General features: G+C 37.5%; 1 protein-coding gene across 1 annotated transcript; it reads left to right on the plus strand.

Moving 5' to 3' along the window:
- Positions 1-4,633: 4,633 nt before the first annotated feature.
- On the plus strand, positions 4,634-7,746 carry LOC131600004 (uncharacterized). Its single transcript, XM_058872239.1, has 4 exons — positions 4,634-5,301; positions 5,614-6,004; positions 6,120-6,826; positions 6,957-7,746. Exons 3-4 carry the CDS (start codon positions 6,626-6,628, stop codon positions 7,707-7,709), a joined length of 954 nt encoding a protein of 317 aa, XP_058728222.1. The 5' UTR covers positions 4,634-5,301; positions 5,614-6,004; positions 6,120-6,625; the 3' UTR covers positions 7,710-7,746.
- The last annotated feature ends 9,036 nt before the right edge of the window (positions 7,747-16,782 follow it).

Raw genomic sequence — 16,782 nt, forward strand, 5'->3', positions numbered from 1 at the left:
TCACCACTCAATCGACACTAGTAAAAATAACTATAATGTTTCAGCTTAATTGAAAATGATTAAAACCTAAGCAGTATGAATAAGAAGTATGAAGAGAACACTAGAATACAGAATCCTCTCTCAGCATATTCAAAAACCTAAGCAGTATGAATAAGAAGCAGAAGAGAACACTAGAATACAGAATGATATGAACCAGATGATTCAATATGAATAAGAAGCAGAAGAGACAACACAGAAATTACCTAAAGGGATGCAGCAAACCAGAGGCGAAGGGAGAACGGAGAACGACACTGAAGCGGCGGAGACGGCACTGCACTGAAGCGGCGGAGACGGCTGAAGGTCGTGGCAGGTCGTGGCGGAGGTCGTGGCGGAGGATTGAAATTGATTTAGGGAAGAAATTGATTTAGGGATTCTGTGTTATGTCGCGAAGGAGAAAGATACTGAGAAGCGCTTCTGAAATTAATTGGGGCAAGTTTAATTTGTTTTATTTTAAAACACCTACGAGGGCGCTTCTGAAAAGCGCTTTAGAAGGGCCACCTATGCCAGCGCTTTCTCTTAAAAAGCGCTTTTGTAACCCCCCCCCCCCCCTTTAAGAGCGCTTTCAAAAGCGCTTTCATATCCCCCACTATAAGACCCCTATAAGAGCGCTTTTGAAAAGCGCTGTCATACCCCCCCTTTAAGAGCGCTTTTAGAAAGCACTTTCATAGCCCCCCCTATAAGAGCGCTTTTGAAAAGCGCTTTCATTACCCCCCCCCTTTAAGAGCGCTTTTTTAGCGTGTTTTTTTATTTTGTTTTTAGTGCAACCTATAACAACGCTTTTTACTAGAAGCGCTTTAGTAGGTGTGCTGCTAAAACTTAAATTTGGCGTAGTGAGATGGTAGAGAGGTGGAGCTGTGAATAGCAGTGATGTGAATAGGGCTCTGGTGAGATGGAACAGGGGAGTATAGTTGAGGTGTGGTAGCTGGGGTAGGAGAATTGGGATCAATGGTGCTGGAGGCTGTAGATGGTAGAGAGGTGGAGTTGTGGCTATTAGTGAGGTGAACAGGGCTCTGGTGGGATGAAACAGGTGAGTATATTTGAGGCGTGGTAGCTGGGATTGTGTTTGGGCTAGTGGGTGGGATAGATGATATAGGAACAGGAGACACGACTCCAAGAGGAGAGGTGGAGGGTGTGGAGGAGGGTACAGGGTTGGACGGTAAAGGTAGTTTAAGATAATTAAAGGGAAATACATACTCATTGAATAACACATCTTTAGAGATCAATAACCTTCCAGATGCATCAAGACATTTGTAGCCTTTATGCGATGGTGAATAGCCAAGAAAAGTACACTCCGAGGACCTGAAATGCAGTTTATTATTGTTGTAGGGTCTAAGTAATGGAAAACAGGCACAACCAAATACTTTGAGGAAAGCGTAGTTTGGCGGTGTTTTAAACAAAACTTGGACAGGGATCAAATTAGTGTGTGAGGCAGGCAACCTGTTAATTAGATAAACTGCAGTATGGAATGCATGATCCCAAAAATGATAGGGAAGAGAAGCTTGAGACAACAAGGACAAACCTTTCTCAACAATATCTCTATGTTTTCTTTCAACAACCCCATTCTGATGGTGAGTGTGAGGGCAAATAAGTCGGTGGACAATGCCTAGATCAGCTAGGAACTGTTTGAAAGGTCTAAACTCACCCCCCAATCTGTTTGTATGGCCTTTAGCTTAGTGTTTAATTGAAGCTCAACCAGATTCTTAAATTCCTTATATTTAGATAGTGTTTCATCCTTTGTTTTTAGAAAGTATATCCATGTATGACGACTGAAGGCATCAATAAAGGACACATAGTACTTATACCCCATAGAAGACACCATTGGTGCTGGACCCCACAAATCACAATATACAAGTTGAAGAGGCTCAGTATAAACAGTTTTAGAAGGTTGGGAAGGTAACCTGTGAGACTTTCCCATGCAACAAGCAACACAAAAGTCAATATTATTTCGTGGAATAGTAGTGAGATTACACATCTTCAAAATAGAATTTAGAGTAACAGAACTAGGATGTCCTAGTCGATTATGCCAAAGTGTGTGAGGTGATACAGTGTAGTTCACTTGGGAAGGGGAAACATTATTCAAAGATGAAACAGACTTGAAACTGGAATTATCTAGAGGATATAGGCCACTGGCAGCTACGGGACCTTGAAGGAGAGGAGCATTGTCAGCCTGTGATTTCACAACATAGTGAAATGGGTGAATTTGAAAATAACAATTATTATCATAAGCAAATTTGTGAACACTAATTAGATCTTTAGTGATTGAAGGAACATGTAGAATATCTTTGAGATGCAGTTGAATTTTAGGATTAATGGGAGATGGAAAGGACTTAGAGCTAATGGAATGAACACGCAAACCTTGGCCATTTCCTAGAAAAACGTTTTCTAGGTGAGGAGGGGGAGGCACTCCATTATTGTTAGGTGCTGGCTGAGAACTCACATTGTTTGTGGCACCTGTATCAAAGAAAGGAATGGGCGCAGCAGGATTAGTAGCATTGGTTAACATAGCCTGAGGAACCAAGGCAGGAGGACCTAAAGGCACAGGCATGGTCCAAGCAGCTGGTTGTTATAGTTGAGATGTAGCATTAGTAGTGTAATTGACAGCAGTAGCAGGTCTCATATTTCCATAGTTACCATAAGCAGGAGTAGCGGGATACTGACCATAGTTACCATAAGCAGGAGCAACGGGATACTGACCTTGTGGAGCATATTGAGTATTGAAGCGATGGTAACAAATGGATGCATCATGACCATACCTGTAGCAGACTTGGCACCGAATATTCCCACGGCCAAAGCCACGGCCACGACCACGACCGAAACGACCGCTGCCTCGGCCACCACGACCACCATAAAAATTACGACCAGAATTGGCATTTTCAGATTTAGAGCTGTCATTTGACTGAGTGGCAGCAGTGTAGTTTGCTTGAGGAATGACATTCTGGTTGCTTGAAGTTGCTACTTGAGTTACATTCAACGAAGCAACTTCTTCAACAATTTTCTGTTTGATGACTCGTTGTTCATGCGCAAGTAATAATGGTTTGATCTCATCAAAATCAAACCAATCAACCTTACTGTTAATGAGCGTAACTAAAGATTCATATTCTGGAGGTAGTCCTTCAAGAATAACATCCAATTGCTCAGTCGTAGAAACTGTTTCACCGATTGACATTAGAGAATCGGAGATTGCCTTGATTTTGTCAAGAAATTCAGTAACACTATTTGTACCTTTCTTGAGTGCCCGCAACTCAGTTCTCAGCTGCCGTGCTTGTGCCTTGACTTTAGAATGGAAATTCTTGTGAATCCGATCCCAAAGCTGCCACGTATGCCGGCAGCCAATGACGCTAGGGAGAAGCGAAGTGGAAAGTGATGATTGAAGCCACGAGAGGAGCAATTGATCTTGCACTTCCCACGCAGTGAATGCAGGATTCACGTTACCAGCAAGACGATCTGCTTCGGATAAGTACTGCTCAGGAATTCGCGGAGCAACACAATAATGATGAAGACGGTGCGCTCGGAGCACCGGTTCAACCTGCTGCAGCCACACTAGATAGTTCTTATCATCTAGTTTTTCTGTAAATTTGTAGTTGAAAGTAGCAAAAGGAATACTCGATGCAGTAGATGAGAGCGTCGGTGATGACGGACTCGCCATTAGAGAAACACAACAAGTTTGTAGCGGAAGACGAAAAGATAGGATCTATGAAGCCACGGTGGTGGCGAAAAAAGCTCTGAATACAATAATAGATTCAGAAATTTATATAATGTGAATCTGTTTTTGATTGATTTTGAAATGGAGCATGGTGCTCTATTTATACAAGAAAAGTTTGATCATTCAAATTCTACATTTAAGGATGACCATCCTTATTCTATTAGTTTAAAGCCCAACCTCCACTAGTGGAAGTTTAATGCAAAACATGACTTTTCTTATTCTATGAAATTAAAGCCTAACATCCACTAGTGGAAGTGTAGTGAAAAACAGGACTCATCATATTCTCTATTATTACTTCCATTCCAATCCCAGCGTGAGTCTCCAAAGGTCGAGCGGCGGAGTGTGATGTAACTGTTCCATAAAAAACACCAACAAACAATAAAAAACATAGAAAATCTTGAGCAGAACTACGGCGCTCTGATTCTTCTTAAGAGGATACGTAGGCATAGAGGCAACTCTAGCGAGCACAATAATTATTAAAAAACTTTAGGTTTAATCATGCATTGCATTAGTGATAGATACACCCTTTAGATAGAAACAAACATAGGTGGATACCATCGAGTACGATGGGCGTGAGGGGTGCTAGCACCTTCCCCTTGCGTAACCGACTCCCGTGCCCTATTCTCTGGTCGAAAGACCTTGTTCTTGTTATGAGTTAGGTTTCCTGGTATTCCTTTCCCGCGATGGGATAAATATATTAGTGGCGACTCTGATCCATTTTTCGCGGTAGCGACACAAGGCTGGATACCAAGATTTAAAAACAAAATCTAGCAAAGTTAAGTTGAATATTATATTTTATTTAAAAATTATATTATGGTTTAAAAAATATATAAATTCTAGTTTAAACGATAATCAATTTTAAAGCATAATTATTTCTAGTCGAGAGCAATTAAACATTTAAAATTGATTATACACATCTAAAATCAATTTTGGATGTTCTAAGCGTGAAATCAAACATACGCATGTGAAATTAAACATACACTAAGGCTTTGTTTGGGAGTTTAGAGGGGAAGGGAGGGGAGGACTTTGAAAAATAGGAAGAATTGAGTGAAAGGAATAAAAAAAATTGGATAGGAGGGTTTTGTAGGGTTTGATTTTATTCATAACACCAAAAATCCCATAAAATGGAGGAACTCAAAAATTGTATTGAAGAAGGGTTTTGAAGAACTTACATAAAGGAAAATTCTTTACCCACCTCCCAACCTTCTATGTCACCTCTGGTGAAAAACCACTTATACCCCTGACTTCGGAAATGCATTTCCGAAATGCAAGAAAAAGGTGTTTTCGGAGATGCATCTCCGAAAGCGCCTTTTTTTTTTATAAAAAATTTGACTTATTTCGGAAATGTATTTCCGAAAAAACCATTTCGGAAGTTCATTTTTGAAATATTGCGCGTTTTGCAGATTTAGCAAAACAACCCCCTCCCCCAATTCATTTACCCTAAATCAACTTCAAACTCAACCCCAAAGAGATTTTTCTGCAAACCACTTCCAAGGCTACATCAAAGGCTCCATCTAGTTGCTCTACTACATTCAAAAGCCCTCCAATCTATTCAATCGGTAAGCATTTTGATTTTAAGATCTATGATTAAAATTTATATTAGGGTGTTTACAAATAGCAAAAAATGTATTAGGTTAGGTTTGTACTGATATTTAGGATGTTTAGAATGTGTAAACATAGGTTTGAAGTTTGTTTTTGGGGTCTGCCATAGAAGTTGCAGAAAACTTCCTCGCAGGGGTGTTTCGGAAGTTCATTTCTGAAAACACCTCCATTCCCAGTTTCGGAAATGAACTTCCGAATTGTATTAGAAGTGCAATTTTTTTTAGTTTTTTCTGTTGTCTCGCATATTAATCGATTTCAATTGTTTTCAGGAACATGTCAGGCAACCAAGCATGCATCAGACAGGGTAGAGAGACCCAGGCTGCGGCGGCTAGACGCGAGCGGGCGGCGGCGCAGCTGGCGTCGACACAGGGACGTGGGCAGGGCCGGGGACGACGTGTGTGAGTTCCCGTGGAGATGGACGAGGGTACCTTTACATCTGGATCGAGGAGTCGTCTGACTCGGGTATCTTCTTCCCGCCAGCGAGAGGAGAAGGAGGAGGAGGTGGCAGTGTCATACCACGAGGCGGAGGAGGTACCGGATGTTGACCCTCCACTTGGGGAGGAGGATGAGCAGGAGGAGGGCTACCCGGGAGGGCCCAGTAACACTTCCGTGCTGCTTCCCTACCGCGAGCACGTCGCTCGGCGTATCTGGGAGGGAGAGGTATTTTTTATAATTTGCCCGACTACATTATTTAACCGTTTATAATTTAGACGTTTATTCAATATTTTCTTAACGGTCTATTTAACATACTTTTTATTTGTTTTTTTTGTAACAGGAGAGAGAGAGCCGTTGAAAATGGTGAACACGCCCGGAAGGTTTTCAGTCTGTTTAAACCGACTGCTGAGTGGTTTAACGACGCTGTGAGAGGTTCAGGGCTTAGTGGGCTCTGCATGACGGGGTATTCCACCATCAGCCACGGCATGCAGGGGGCCTTTGTGGAGCGGTGGCACAAGGAGACGTCTTCTTTCCACTTGTCGGTTGGGGAGATGACGATCACCTTGCATGATGTGCAGTGTCTTCTCCACCTTCCGATCAGGGGGGCGCTGTTGACCCACTCCCGGATCCAGAGGGTCGAAGCCAGTGAGTGGATGGCGCTCTATTTTGGGTATGGAGCCCGAAGCTGCTGACTACGAGTGCATCACGGCATCTGGGCCTCATATCCGGTTCACCACACTGAGCCTCTATTTCGAGCACCACCTGGACGCGGCGGCCGATGCCGAGGATATGGGTGACGACCTATTTACACATTATCACCGTGGCTGCGCTCTCCGGTGCTGATACATGCATGTGGTAGGCGCTGCGTTCTTTGTGGACAAGAGTGCGAGGTACGTCAACGTGACCTACCTCCTCTACTTCATGGACTTGACCACCGTTCACCAGTGGAACTGGGGGGCAGCTACTCTGGCATACCTATACCAGAAGCTGAATGAGGCCTCCAACTGGAGGACGAGGCAGTTGACCGGATCTTGCACACTACTCACGGTACGTTTCATTTTAATTGTTTCGTATTTATTTATGTTTCGTATTTGTATTTCGTATTTACTTATGTTTCGTATTTATTTATGTTTCGTATTTACTTACGGTACGTTATATTATCGTGTTTGTGTTTCAGATCTGGATCATCTCTTACTTCTCCCGCATCCACGGCTTTCACATTGATCCTGAGTACGTTGACGACATGCCCAGGGCCGCCAGATACGTTCTCCAGAGGGGAAAAAATGTGGTGGGACCATACCGTGGGTACCTCGACCGCACGATGCACGATGACGTCACCTGGAGGCCATTCAGCGACTACACTCAAGTTGTCCCCTTTGACGGCATTGCTTTATATTCTAGCTGGTTGGCATGCAGGACCAGCATCATGATCCGGTATCTCCCTGAGCGGTGCATGCGTCAGTTCGAATTTGTGCAGATGATTCCCAGGTCACCTTTTGAGGCTGCTCCCGACACAGTGACCCGAGTGCAGCTCACTGCCATATTTGCGGATTGGAAGCATCATGTGGTACCAGAGGAGTATCGTCGCATTCGGGTCACCCAGGACTGGCACAATGTGGAGGGATACGTCACATGGTTCTATCGGGTGTCACATCCTCTACTGACACCCGACGCTCCTGGTGCTCCTAGGCCAGCACACGAGGAGATCCTGGAGAACCAGCAGGCCGAGGATGACCACGCCATTGATCTCCTGCCGATCTGCCAGCGGATAGAGATGCTTGGGCGGGACGCGTTGGATCAAGGTGTCGTTCATCAGGGCGGTCCAGAGGCAGTCGCCGTGATGGAGATGATTGTCACTGATGCGGGCCGTGCAGCGGCATACAGGCGGCAGAGGAGGTCCCAAGGAGAGAGGGTTAGGCATACCCAGTAGTGGTCGGGTTTTTTTTTCTTTTCGGATTGTATCTTTCGCACACTATTATTATTTGGATTTGGATCGGCTTGTATATATTACTATTTTTATCATATTAGTATTTTCTGTTTATATGTCGCTTATTTTATTTGCCGTCTTCCTTTAATTAAAAATATGAGACTGTTTCCAAAAACATAAAAAAAACACAGTTTCTGCATAATTCGGAAGTTCATTTCTGAAACCCCCCAAAATCTGAAAAAAGGTGTTTTCGGAAGTGCATCTCCGAAAACACCCCCCATGAGGTGTTTTCGGAGATGCACTTCCGAAGTCTGCAAAATTTAAAAAAAAAAACTTCGAAAATGCATTTCCGAAGCAGGGGTAAAGTGGAGTTTTTGCTGGGGGTGACCCCCATAGGGAGGTGGGTAAAGAAATTTTCTACATAAATTTTCCAAATATCATTTAGGTTGTTATACTATTTTGAAAATTAACAATTTAGTAATGATACTGACTCTTTTATCATTCTAAACAAAATCATTTTTTCAAAAAATGTCAAATATTTTTCTAAATTTTTACTAAAGTTTTGTTTTCGGAAGCATTCCCCTCCCCTTCAAACTCGCAAACATAGCCTAAGTAATATCTAAACAATTTTAGCATAAGTTTGGTTATGCGATGAAGAAATTTGATTTTGTAAAATTGATTATATTTAAAAGTGAGTTGAAAATAAAAGGGTTAAATAAGTTTTTACTCCCTATAAATATGACACTTTTCACTCTTAGTCCTTACATAAAATTTCGTCAAACTTTGGTCCTCCCAAAATTTTCCGTCACGATTTTTGGTCCCTCCCGTTAGATTGCACTAACGGAGGCTTACGTGGCATGCCACGTATGACGCCACGTCAGGTAAAGTCAAAACTAAAAAAAAAAAAGACAGATTGTGGGGGTTTTAAACCCCCTTTAAATAACTTAAAAACAATAATTTCAACATTTTTCACATCAATTTTCCCAAAAAGAAATACCCAGATTTTTTGCATAAGGGATTACAACACATTAGCTTGACTAATCAGTACCGCTTACTCTAACATTAAATCCATGGAGTTGAAGTAGTTTCTGCTTAAGCCTACTTTAATATTAGACTAGAAATTTGTTTACAGTGTCATATGTAACACTATCATGATGTAACACTGTTAAATCTTTACATTAATAGCAGTTGCTTTGACAGACCCTTATCATATAACCAATTCATGTTAGCTTAATACCAAACCACCCTATTCTCCAACAATATCATCATTCACATTCTCCAGTGCAGTATGATGCAAGAGAAAAACAACAAAATGAAAACCAAAATAAGAAATGTTCTATAATTTGGTTTTTTAAAAGGTTGGTGAAAACATGTGGCAGAGAGAGAGAGAGAGAAGAATATTAGAATGAATTTGTATGATGATAAAAGACCATATACTAATGATACAACAAAGAAAATGCCGATATGAATGGAGAGAGATTTTTTCAGAAGTATGGAAGAAATCAATAAATCTAGCTTTTTAAAAAGAAATGGGATATGTACATGGACAAGATGGTATTACAAAGGTAATGTTTATCATGAAATTGTAGAAGTTTTTAACTTTTTTAATTTTCATGATTTTTATTTGACAAGTTTTATTATTATTTAGAGAATGATTTTGGTCACATGGATCATTTAGATGGAATGATATTGATGAGTTTGTTGATTATTTATAATACTTGTTGTTGTTTAGTTATTTTAACTACTACAATGAGATAGATATCAACTCCATACCTACAAAACAACTCTCATCAACTCCATAATATATTACAGCTAGTGCTATTTTAACTCCACTTTGCATCTCAAAAGCATAATGTTAATGGCATTGGTATTATTCACTTTGCAGTTCATGATTGCAAACCAGATATGAGATTGGTTGTTGATTTCAAAAAATGAGTTTACTTTTATAAACTCTCTAGCAGCTAGAAACTTTAATATAATATGTTTGTCATTGAGTATATTGTGTTATTATCTGTGGGGGCTTGCAAGCTTCGTTCAGGCATAACATCGAACATCTCGCGTGCATCGAAGACGACCCCGCATATGGAATAAGCAGTAACAGTTGTGGTTCTGATGACAAGTTAATATCCAATATGGGGATTAGAAATAGGATAACTCGAGTGTTTTACTGGAAATTGGGAAGGAGAAATTGTTTCACCTGATTATGCTTCTTTTTAAACATTACTATTGTCAAAATTATTTGATGCTTTCTTCTGAATGTTTGTTGTGTTCTTTCTTTATTAGTGGTCACATAAAACTCTGATACAAGCATAAAAGTAACATGATATTTAATGTTCCACGTGAACTTTGTATTTTTTTTCATGTTCACAAGCATAAAAGAATGAAGAAAGAATTATAACAGCCGAAGAAACAATACTAACATAATCCAAACCCTATCAAAAAGAATTTAGGGAGGTTAAAATCCCCTGCCATCTAATCCATTTTTTATATAACGTTTACTTTAGCTGACGTGGCGTGCCACGTCAGCTTCTGTTAGAGAAAATAGACGGTAAGGACGAAAAGTGTGGACGGAAAATTTTAGAAGGACTATTATTCGAAAGAAATTTTTATAGGGACTAAAATTGAATGATGGGTTATTTATAGGGACCTCTAACATATTTAACCCAAAATAAAATGATTTATGTTTATTAATTTCTATAAAAGTGAGTTGAATAGTAAATTTAAGTGTAAAAATCATGTTTAAATTTGAAAGATACAAATTCTAACTTCAAATATAATTAATTTTTAGAAGTTGAAGTCAAGAGAATTTTCGACATAAAGAGTTTAGGGTCTCAGGAGGCGAAGTCACTACTCACAAGTCAAAGACTTTGACATCAGCAATTGGAACAAATAGAAAGTTCAAGATGAATAATCGATTTTTGGTCTTATCTATAAAACACGTGGAACCAAGTTTAAAAACAAAAAAGCGTGCAAAAGAATACATGTCAATTTCTAAGGAGAAAGCCGTTGTAGGCTGTTAGTCATGTTTTAGTATAAATAAGAGTTCCAGCGTTTGGATTCAGGGTGTCAAATTTATTACAAAAACCCAAACACTGAAACTACCCAAGCGAACAGTGAGAAATAAGTCAATTGAGCGACTATGTATGGTTATGAACACCACTTTTTACATATTTAAGCAAATTATTTCTTTTTACTTTACTTGTCCCTTTTCAATATTTTGACTTTTTTACTCTGTCTTTTACCAAGATTTCGACCACGTTGAAATCATTTACTTTTCCTGCAAATTTACTTTCTTTATTGTGCATATAATTTATAGTCTATTTCAATCTTACTCAACAATTAAACACATATTTCAAGAGTTTATGCACATATGTCCTAGGATTAACTAGTCGATCCTGCAAGTAACCCTTTTTAAAATTCACGGTAAACACCTCCGCAAAGATTTTGATGGTATAATTGCGGTGTACTATGATCATCTGGTCTTAGAGGAAGTAAGTCGTGTATCAACTTCTCGCCCATGGAGTACGATATACAGATACATCCAATGGTTTTATATAGTTTCATATCCTTACATGAAACCATATTTAGAAGGAGATCCCGCTAGGCCAGCTCATCAGAAGATACTAGAAGAGAAACATGCAAGGGCAGACCCTGTCATTGATGTGTTTTTGATATTTAAACGTATTGTGGCTATTGGGATAAATGTCATAGCTAGAGACGAGTTTGAGGAAGGCATTCGTCATGTGACCATTCTACAGACTATCTTTGCAGAGGAATGACTTGCATTGCAATATAGGATGCAGAAGAGGAACCGGGACGTCAAAAAACCACATTAGTTGTCTTTTACTTTGTATTTTGATATTAACATTTGAAAATTTGTATTATGGTTCATTGTATTTTATGAACATAGATATATGGTTTACCAATATTTTGTTTGAATACTTATCTTATTATTGAATCACAAATATGTATCATTTATTTATTGTGGGATTGATTTATAATGTTAGGTTTATTAAAAAAACGTCAAATTTCTTCTAACTAATTATTTAAGGGTATAAAATATTGTCAAGGAGTTTGTCTGAAATTTAAAATCTAGACATTTTTCAACACTCCATTGTAAAACAAACACAGAAAAAGCACAATCAGACTAATCCGGAGACTAAAATCCAGATAATTTTTCTTGGCAAAAATAGTGGTGTCTTTCGAGTTTAGTGATTTAGTGTACTGTAGGCACGTCCGAATTTTAAACAACACCCTTAATAGAGATGGTATGTGGACCTTTGGTTCTACCCTGCTCTCATTGCCAATTTGCCATGACCAGAATTTCAACATTACATGTAATATTCCCCAAAGCCTCCCTCAACGCACATCCCTTGGTACTATAGCACTTTGCTATCCTTAGAAACATAAGCAACTGAATTATATTGAGAAAATAAAGGTCCCACTTTTAGAAATTTTCAATGCAAAGCGTAAATGTTGGACTAATAAAATTGGACAGAAAATGAAATTCATCTAGATTGTGACAAAACAATTTTATAAGTCAAGATAGTAGAAACTTATGAAACCTACTAACATGTTGTGTATGTGTGTGTGGAAACAGATTTTCTAGAAGTGATAACATAGTTGAGTGTAAACCCTTTATAGTCGTCATCGAAGCATTTAGAGGACTAACTATTCAATATCACACTTGAATATAATGATAAATTAGTCGCTAGTGGACAATTTTTCTGTCTTCTAGAATTGAAGTAGAATTAGTAATGGTTAGCTACTCAATATTCTCCATTTTTATTAGATAAGTATTAGTACTCATTTAAAAAAGAATATTAATTTCACATATATTATAATTACTTATTCCTGTTCTTTTTTACTTTAGTATTGTAAAACTCTTTTAATTTATAATTTTTTTATTATTTATAATATATAAATATATATTCTTTTTATATTACCTCTTTTAATCTACATTTTCTTATTGCAATAAATAATAAATGCAATTTTGACAAAATAATAATTATACATTGAATTTTAAAAATATAAGTACACAAGAATATATATATATATATATATATATATATATATATATATATATATATATATATATATATATATATATATATATATATATATATATATATATATATATATATATATATATATATATATATATATATATGGGGTGGCAAACGAACATTTTCGCCCGTAAAAGCCTAAAAAAATTGGGACGGAATGAACATAATAGAGAATGTGGGCCTAAAAATTAGATCCTCCCTATAAAAAGTGTGTGCGGGTAGAGAAAACTCGCGGACACTGTATGTTTTAAGTCTAAAAATGTAAAATTTTATGTAAATATTTGTACCCTCAAAAGTCCGCAAAATAAACGGGACAACGTGGGGCAGACACATTAGAGGGCGATGACATGTCCAATAAATCGAGTCAATTTTGCCACCTATATATATTAAAATAAATAAAAAATGTTTAAAAATATTATTGGTTAGTACAAATATACTACATTTTAGTTTAGTCATATACCTTTTTTTTTTAGTTTTAATGCTTGTAAATATTTTATTTTATTATTTTATTTGATTAGTACAATAAATAAAAAATGTTTAAAAATAAATCGAGTCAATTTTTTTTATTATTTTTTTTTTTTAGTTTTAATGCTTGTAAATATTTTATTTTATTATTTTATTTGATTCTTGCAATATTGATTTTATATTAGAATTAATTTCTATAGTATTTTGAAATTTTGTTTTTAGCTTTGGGATGACTACAAGTACATCAAATGCTAATGTTTAGTGGTATTTACACCGTTAGTTACCGTTGGTTTTAGTGGTGTTTACACTGTTAGTTACTGTTGGTTTTAGTTATCATTTCTTTATTTTGTCGATTGTTTTACTTCATTCTTATACATTTTATATTTTGGTTGTGTACTTGTGTATTGTACTGTTTGCAGACTCAAAGGAATAAATCCAGAAAAATCAATCTGAAAAAGTACAAAAAGCAGACTTTTAAAGGAAGTGAAGTGTGGTCAAGAAAATGCAAAAGAGATGAAAGTTAGGGGGCTGACACGGCCTGTGTCAGCAAGTGTGAGATCCGAAAATTTTCAGCATGTTTCTCATCATGACAGACGTATAGTATTTTGATCATAACTAGAGCTTCGTAACTCGGAATGACGTGGTTCCGACAACAAAATTTTGCTAACGAAAAGGGCTACAACTTTGATGAAGACCTCAAAACCAAATTCTGAAGTCAAGGGCTGATACGGTCCATGTTACTTCACACGGACTGTGTCAGGAGGCCTGGGAAAAAAATCATTTTTTAAGATGAGAGAAGTCTAACACGGGTGCCCGTGTTGTCTGACACGACCTGATTTTATGATTTTTTTCATATTTTTTCCATGGGTTAAGTTGTAGGGGTGTTTTGGGTACTTCCAACCAACCTAAGTGAATGTGTGTTTTTTAATTGAGTTTTGAAGAAGAATGAAGGAACTTTTTAGCTAGAGAAGAATCACGAGAAAAGATTAGAGAAGACAAGGGTTTTGGCGAGAAGGAGATTTTCACGAACGGAAGCGATTGAAGATCAATTTCATCTCCAACACTTGTAATGTCTAGAATTTATCTTTTGAGTTCTTTAAAGAGTATGAGTAGCTAAACCCCCCAATGCCAGGGGTGTCCCTGATTAACATCTGTTATGACTTTGATTTCCCAATTTCAATAATTTATTTGTCTTTCATATTCAATTTAATTGTACAATGTTTCTAAAGCTTTTCTTGTCGGACCAACGAGATTGATGTATGACTAGCACATAGGCTGGACCGCCAGTGTTAGGGTTTTTATATAATTATACTATAGTATATATTGCCTAGGAATAGGGATATCCTATAGTAATCGGAACGTTCTTGATAACTCAATTTCTTAATTTCATCATAATTCGCTAAGGAATTAGGATTTAGGATGAATGATTAAAAGTTTGCTCGCTAAGGAATTAGGGGTAAACATTCTTGAGAACCGGTAGTTGATGATTGATAAGTTGTTATTGAAATAAGGATTCGAAAATGTCACATGTTAATGCACACATCTACCCTGGCATGTTACTCATATTTGGCCAAATCAATCTTTTACTTTTATTTGCAATTTAATTCATGATTTCCAAACCCAAAACCCCCAAGGCTTTTGTTTAATTAAATTGAAACACAACCTGATAGCATCACGCAGTCCTTGAGATCAACATTCGGGAATTTCCCCTTTATTACTATAGAGGCAAAATAATACACTTGCTATTTTACCGATCAAGGTTTTGGCGCCATTGTCGGGGACTACCGAAATAAAGAGTTTTTAGTTTAGTTCAATTAAAATTTTGTTGCTCGTCAACTAAAATTTTATTTTTCAGTTTTATTGTTATCATTTTACTCGGTTTCCACTAATTTGTGTCTAATCTTTTTATGCGAGGAAAGCCCTCAGATGGATTTTCTTTTGACGCGGAAATTGAAAGAACTCTTCACACAAAGCGCAGACAAGCTCGATTGGTTGAATTGGAATCCGAAGAAGAACTTGTCTCAATTAATTCAAGTTCAGATACTGAAAGTGAAAAAGAAATCATGGGCGAGAATCCCCCTGCACCTGGGAGACTTCTTGGGGACTATGGTCGGGTAAATACACCAAGTGGTATTGACAATTGTAAACCAACCGATAAATGTGCCCAATTTCCAACTGCATCCGAGCACCATCACTCAACTTGAGAGACGACCTTTCACCAGAAAGGTCAATGAAGATGCCAACAAACATCTACAAGGATTCCTAACTATGAGCACTACTCTCAAGATTGATGAGCACACAGATGAAACAAAAAATTTGCGAATGTTTCCGTTTACACTAGCGGAAGATGCCGAAGAGTGGTTCTATTCTCTCCCAGCGGGCAATATTACTTCATGGGAAGAGATGGAAAAGGCTTTTTTGAATGAGTATTTTCCAGCATCTGTTTTCTAAGAAAGAGGTATGAAATCTTGAACTTCAAGCAAAAAGAGGGTGAGTCCTTGGGCGATGCCTACAAAAGATTCAAAATGATCCTCATGGCATGTCCCACTCACAATATGGATCAAACTGGGCAGATGCAGATATTTCTGAATGGTCTTAGAATTAAGACCAAACAGTTGATTGATACTGCAGCCGGTGACTCATCCAATTTTACAACAGCCCCTAGTATAAAAAAGATAATGGAAGCAATTGTGGCTAATGAGCATCTAGAGTTGTATGATAGATGTGAAAGCAAGCCTGAAGGAGTTATTGATCAGAAGCTGGAAACAAATAAAATTCGGGTTGAAGATGCAATAGTTGCAGTCATATGGGATAGCTGAAGATGTATTGGTAGAGATTGATAAGTTTGTCTTTCCAGTTGATTTCCACATCATGGACATTCCTGAAGATGGAGAGACTCCTATCCTTCTTGGGCGACCATTTTTGCTTACTAGTCCCTGCAATCTGGACCTCGAGAAAGGGACACTAACAGTAAAATCATTTGATGAAGAGGTAACAATGAAGGTTTTGGAAGTCAAAAAGAAAGGTGCAGGTGAAAACAATCAATCGTCGGTTGGTATGATTAGAAATGAGGGAGAAAGCAAAATTCCAAAACCTCTCCCAAAATAAGATTCAAGCATAGTCTCTAAGGCGGCCTCAGCTCACACACCTATCAAAAGTCCTAAGTTCCTTCAAGAAGTCAAGAATAAAAAGAAGAAGGAAAATCAAGGTGAGGAGATCAAAGTGGGAAGTGAGTTGAAGAGAAAAGTGATCCATACTTATCATCTTCATGAGTTATTGGTTGCGGAGGTGACAAGCAACAAGGTTTGGAAGAGGAAATACCATCCATAAAAAAACATAATTTTAAAAAAACTTTTAATAATTAATTTAATAATATAGTTTCATAAAAAAATTAATTAGTAAAATTTAAAAAACCATAAATAATTAAAGTTAATAAAATATAAAACATAATTTAAAATAAAAAAGTAAAATATAATCAAAAAAGATAAAAAATATAGTTAATAAAACATAAAATAAATAAATAAATCACATACAATTCCACATGA

The sequence above is a fragment of the Vicia villosa genome, linkage group LG4, assembly GCF_029867415.1.
Source record: "Vicia villosa cultivar HV-30 ecotype Madison, WI linkage group LG4, Vvil1.0, whole genome shotgun sequence".
NCBI classification, from domain to species: Eukaryota; Viridiplantae; Streptophyta; class Magnoliopsida; order Fabales; family Fabaceae; genus Vicia; species Vicia villosa.

Excerpts from the sequence above, each read along its gene's own strand:
- LOC131600004 (XM_058872239.1), top strand. The coding sequence starts at position 6,626 with ATGCATGTGGTAGGCGCTGCGTTCTTTGTGGACAAGAGTGCGAGGTAC. Across the intron at positions 6,827-6,956 it reads GATCTTGCACACTACTCACG|ATCTGGATCATCTCTTACTT; the intron begins GTACGTTTCATT and ends TTTGTGTTTCAG.